Source organism: Scomber scombrus, chromosome 22 (assembly GCF_963691925.1).
Source record: "Scomber scombrus chromosome 22, fScoSco1.1, whole genome shotgun sequence".
Classification (NCBI taxonomy): Eukaryota; Metazoa; Chordata; class Actinopteri; order Scombriformes; family Scombridae; genus Scomber; species Scomber scombrus.
In genome coordinates, this window is record NC_084991.1 from 19,454,418 (window position 1) to 19,459,328 (window position 4,911).

At 38.7% G+C, this 4,911-nt stretch overlaps 1 protein-coding gene across 1 annotated transcript in view; it reads right to left on the bottom strand.

The window, feature by feature from the left end:
• Nucleotides 1-680: 680 nt before the first annotated feature.
• dcp1b (decapping mRNA 1B) overlaps nucleotides 681-4,911 on the bottom strand; it is a 13,483-nt gene continuing 9,252 nt past the window's right edge. The window contains exons 7-11 of the mRNA XM_062444065.1: nucleotides 4,327-4,911; nucleotides 4,134-4,184; nucleotides 3,661-3,884; nucleotides 3,399-3,551; nucleotides 681-3,242 (exon numbers count right to left, since the gene is read on the bottom strand). The exon at nucleotides 4,327-4,911 is cut by the window's right edge and continues 160 nt beyond it. Of these exons, the coding sequence (XP_062300049.1) occupies nucleotides 3,165-3,242; nucleotides 3,399-3,551; nucleotides 3,661-3,884; nucleotides 4,134-4,184; nucleotides 4,327-4,911 (1,091 nt within the window). The 3' untranslated portion in view covers nucleotides 681-3,164. The remainder of the gene's footprint in view (nucleotides 3,243-3,398; nucleotides 3,552-3,660; nucleotides 3,885-4,133; nucleotides 4,185-4,326) is intronic.

Consider the following 4,911-nt stretch of genomic DNA (forward strand, 5'->3'; position numbering starts at 1 on the left):
TGTCTGTAGTAAAGGCGGTTTTGTAGTTTTAAGTACATAGGTGATATGTGTAGAGATATTTAGTGATGAAACAGTGATGTTAGTCCCCATTGTATACTCTAAAACTGGAAGGAAGGACGGAGGAAACAGGCAAAAACCTCACCACAAAGTCCATTTAAACGCCTCCTCATCTGCGGAGGAAGATCAATTGATTTGCTCAACAAAAGCTACTAAACGGTGTGGAGAGATTGTCTCAGCTGGGTGACAAAATATTTTCTAAGGCTACCGAGTTGCCTGCTTTCACCTCTTTAAATCTGTTACAAATGTGAAAGCTCCTTTTTCCGTCGATTTAACATGTAAGTGTCAGCATTCTGCTTCATGGTCGGTACTGTGTGCTCAGTTAAGTGCAATTTAATATTGGAAAAACTAATGTTGTATAAAAAAACTATTAGAGTTAATTGGGCGAGGTCTTTCAATACTGCTGGGTGTGTAAAAACCGGTTGATTAATCACTGTTGAGATTATGTTACACTATTGATTGTGGCATAAAAAATAAAAAAAAAGCACAATGATGAGACATTAAAGCAATAATGAGTGTACCCGTACTTAAAAAATAGAGCCAATCATAATACCAGTCAGCCATGCAAATCCATACAAGGACAACAGAAATCACAATAAACAACAACAACAACAGAGGCAGTTTGAGAAGATTTAATATCCAATTAAAAATGTATTCCAGTTTATGCAAGAGCAAAACATTCCCCGACAAAAAGAAATAAAACTTGTGTAAAAATGTTTCCATTGACATTCCGACGTCTGATTTTTTTATTTTTTTTTAAAGACAATGCAATAAAAAAGTATAATAATAGATGACATATTTTTGAATTTAAATGTAAGAAAATAGCAAATAACTGTAGATATGTTGTATAAGAATGAACTTTTACTTTTTATTTTAGCTGTAACATTACGTACATGCTGGTTATTTGAACTGCGAGAACGATACATTTTGCTTCTTGAGTACAAAAATAGGAAGAAAAAATAATCTGTTTTTTCTCTGAAATGTATTTTTTTCTTTTTTTCTGTTCCTGTGTGTGTGTGTTTTCTCTCAGGCAGCTACCACAAAGACTGGCTAGCACATAGGCTAAAAAACTGCAAATGTTGATTCTGACTAAATTAAACACTTTACAGACTGACGTGAAATGGCTTTTCATACATAACTTATAGCATGTACTATTATATAGTATCATTGCATCTTGGCTTAGAAAAGCACCTGTAAACTCTGAATCAAATGTACCTTTTCTGTAGCTTTCTATCTAGTCTCTATTATTTAATCAGCTGGATTTACAATCAATAAAACTTTTCATATAATTCGTCACTTAAAAGACAAAGTGATCAATAAATTGTCTTAATACACCTGAGGGGGGGGGATTTGTGTAAATTGTTTTGTTTGGCAGGGATCATTACATTTTCAATTACAATAACAGCTCTGCCAGAAAATGAAAAAAATGGGCCCAACAGCTGTTTTTTCGATGTGATAAAATGTTAATAATTTTACTTTTTACTGTAATCATGAAATCCCTTTTGATGATCAGAGTCAAAAAAATCCTGACCTGAATACTTAAACCTTTAAAGCTGTTTAATCATATCCACTGTCAATTAAGTAAAAACACAGGTACACCTCTGAACTAGCTCTCTGTGAGGTAGTGCAGGTTGACAATCTCCTGTAGTGTCCTTGTTTCTTCCAAGTTGGATAGATACCAATATGTCATTTTGAATTCTTTATAATAAAAATATCCCAAAAAATGGCAGAAAAAAACCCAACAAACCACGACTTAACTTAAAAAGAAGAACATTTTTCTCTCATTAAAAAAAAGGACCAGTGTTTAAGATTTAGGGGATCTATTGGCCGAAATGAATTATAACATTCATGACGCTGTTTTCGTTAGTGAATAATCACCTGAAAATAAGAACCGTTGTGGTTTTGTGTTCTTTGAATGAGCCGTTTATTTCTATATAGGGGACAGGTCCTCTTCCACTGAGCCATGTTAAAGTAGCCTAAAACAGACAAATCAAACACTGGCTGTAGAGAACTTCTCGCGTTTTTCACAGGTTTCGTGGGCAGTGTAGATCCTCCGACATGCTTGAAATACTCCTCCTATTGCAATCTGCAACCTCACCACTAGATGTCACTAAATCCTACACACCGGTCCTTTAAAACACTGAGACACACTTATGTGGCTTGATTAGCCATCCGTTAGCATAGTTAGCATTGCATATTAACAATAAGAGGATATACTTTGACCTGCTGCAGGCTGACTTATTCTTGTGAACAACTTACATCCGTTTCATGTTGACAAGTCTAGTGGCAACATTCAGTTACCGAAAAATACAGACCAAAGAAAAAAAAATACTTTTTCAAAATGACATCATTGTATCATTTCAATTATTTTAAAAACAATTGGATAGTAAAATATACTTATAAATTCTTTTGTAGGTATAGTAATAAGAACTTAATTTAAAATAATTGTCTATTCAAATCCAAAAAATTCCGACAACATTCAAACATACTTTTCCAAATGTGCATAAAACAAATCATGTTAAACATGTTTTACATTTCATTTTATAAATCAAGTCAGTTTTTAGCATGTATTTCCTTTACTAGTTCTTAAACTAGGAAAAATGTTTTTGTTGTTAAAGCCCAGTGGGTTTGCTGGTGTTTGGTGATTGTGAAGGAGTAAACAAAACAGGTAAAAAACAAATAAAATGCTACATGTCTACACTTGGTGGAAACAAATAGTGCAGGTTAATACTAAATTCAAACTTTTGAAAAAGCATCTTTTGTCTTCACTGACAGTGAATTAGAATATACTGTAGGCTAGATTTTCCCCTTAACTACAGGTAAAGTCAAGACTGTATGACTAGGAGTACAGAATATGAAGATGAAGGCTAAGATATGCTGACATTTTGATATGAGAATAAAAACATTTATAAGTTGTCCGTATGGCTTTTTTGTTGTAACTAGAGAAACCTGGTTTAAAGTGAAGATAGTTGGTTTGACTGGCTAGGGTCTAAACCAGTGGGGACACTCTGAGGAGGAAGTGGCACATCCATATCCATATTAGGTGTGAGAATGAGGCTTGCTGTTCTGGAGAGGGTGTATGTATAGACAGAAGGTGTGAAGAGTCATCAGTACTTGCTGCTGGAGTCGTTAGCAAAGCGGCTGATGTAAGCTTCATAGATGGTGTCCAGGAATGAGCTGTCAGTCTGAAACACGCAAGTAGAGAACATCACACATTATGTTAATGCTACAAGCAGCAACTGGGTAGACTGTCCATCCCATTTCTGACATTTTCAGTTGAGCCGTCTCTGACTTCCTGTCGCGTTTAATCCACATGTTTTGGTACGTTATATTAATTTTACCTGGATCAGATGTAGCAGAGTGGCTTGGAGCTGGTTTTTAGACAGAACTCTGATCTCCTTCTGCAGCGGAGAAGATTTCGACTGAGTGAATACACTCGGAGAAAGGAGCATGGTTGGGGCCACGGTTGCTGGTATCCGCTGGGGGGAGATGACCTAGACAGCCAGGATAGTTATTAGTACTCTTTCAAAGCTTTACAGACTATTTAGAAATGATTGTCAACACTTTTATGTATTTATTGATGTTAAACAACACAATGCTTACCTGAAACTGCAGCGCAGCCTTTTGACCTGCTGTAATCTGGTTTGAGGCTGGACCTAGAATTGAGCCTGCAACTTGACTTTGAGTGGGCCCCAGGAATCGAGGGGCCAGCCCTGGGCAGAGCCGAGGGGGATCCTGGGAAGCCAGGTTTTGCTCTTGTTGGACCAGCTGGAGCTTTTGGAGCAGTTCATGGGGTGATACCACACCTGGCATATGGGAAGACAGCCCTAATGAGAGAGAATGAAGGGACCCAATGATTAAAATTATTTTTAAACGGGCTGTAAGACCAAAACAATAACCTGAGAGAAGCTCAAATGCTCCCTAAAGCTCAGAGAGAGAGAGAGGAACTACAGTCAGGTGATAATTCTCTGTGGGTTCACCATTACGAGTGAATACTTTCACATAGCAGTTGTCATGTGTTCTGTTGTCAATATTACGACACTGATAATTTCCAGGTATAATAATGTGTTTCATACCTTGTGTAGGTTGAAGAACTTGGTCATTGGACACCTGAGATGGCAGCAAACCTGGCACAGCAGGGGAAAACATTATTTATTCACTGACAGAATAGCAATATCTTTTTATTATAAAATAGTATATTTATGATTATGATTTAGTGGAAAAGTGCATGTGGTACTCTTTTTGGTTTTAGCATAAAAGATGACCCACCTGTTGCCTGTAAAGTTGAAGCTGATTGGTTGTTGTGCTGGGCTTCTGATTGAGGCATAGGTAGGCTGAAAAACAGCTGCTGACTTTGTTGCACTTGAAGGTGGGAACATGGCACAGAATCCACAACTATGGGCTGGCCGGAGAGAAGGGGGTTCTTCTGCAGAGGAAGGGGGATGGAACAACAAGGAGGGGCAGCAGAGAAGGAGGTGGAGGTGGGAGGAGGTGGGTGGCTTTGGAAAAGTCTCTGGATCGGGTCGGGTTGAAGCTGTTGCTGTTGATGGTGATGAAGATGATGATGGTGCTGCTGATGATGGTGGTAAAGATGATGGTGGAGGTGATGCTGCTCCAGTGGCACCCCGTTGTCACATAGCCTGTTCTCCGGGGATTCGGACACAGTCTGAAGAACTCCGACGACCCCCCCGGCGTCTCTCTGTGCATGCATGAGCTTCTGGATGGCGGGGCAGTGCTGCTGTTGCTGTTGCTGATGGGCAGCAGCTGAACTCTGCAGCCCGCCTGCAACAATATTTCCACCATCTGAACACCCCGGTGCAACACCTCGGCCAGATCCCAATGTGGTATCATAGG